The 207-nt window shown below is 68.1% G+C and overlaps 1 protein-coding gene across 1 annotated transcript in view; it reads left to right on the forward strand.

Moving 5' to 3' along the window:
* CPNE7 (copine 7) overlaps positions 1–207 on the forward strand; it is a gene marked incomplete at its 5' end in the record, with an annotated part of 8,422 nt that overhangs the window by 5,384 nt on the left and 2,831 nt on the right. The window contains one exon of the mRNA XM_031060128.1: positions 1–197. This exon is cut by the window's left edge and continues 50 nt beyond it. Within this exon, the coding sequence (XP_030915988.1) occupies positions 1–197 (197 nt within the window). The remainder of the gene's footprint in view (positions 198–207) is intronic.

Raw genomic sequence — 207 nt, forward strand, 5'->3', positions numbered from 1 at the left:
CGGACCGGCGGGAGGCCATCGTCCGCGCCTCCTACCTGCCCATGTCCATCATCATCGTCGGCGTGGGCAACGCCGACTTCACGGACATGCAGATCCTGGACGGGGACGACGGCGTGCTGCGCTCCCCCAAGGGCGAGCCCGTGCTGCGCGACATCGTCCAGTTCGTGCCCTTCCGCGAGTTCAAGAACGTGAGTGGGGCAGCGGCGA

This window comes from Geospiza fortis, unplaced genomic scaffold (genome assembly GCF_000277835.1).
Source record: "Geospiza fortis unplaced genomic scaffold, GeoFor_1.0 scaffold102, whole genome shotgun sequence".
In the NCBI taxonomy this organism is placed as follows: Eukaryota; Metazoa; Chordata; class Aves; order Passeriformes; family Thraupidae; genus Geospiza; species Geospiza fortis.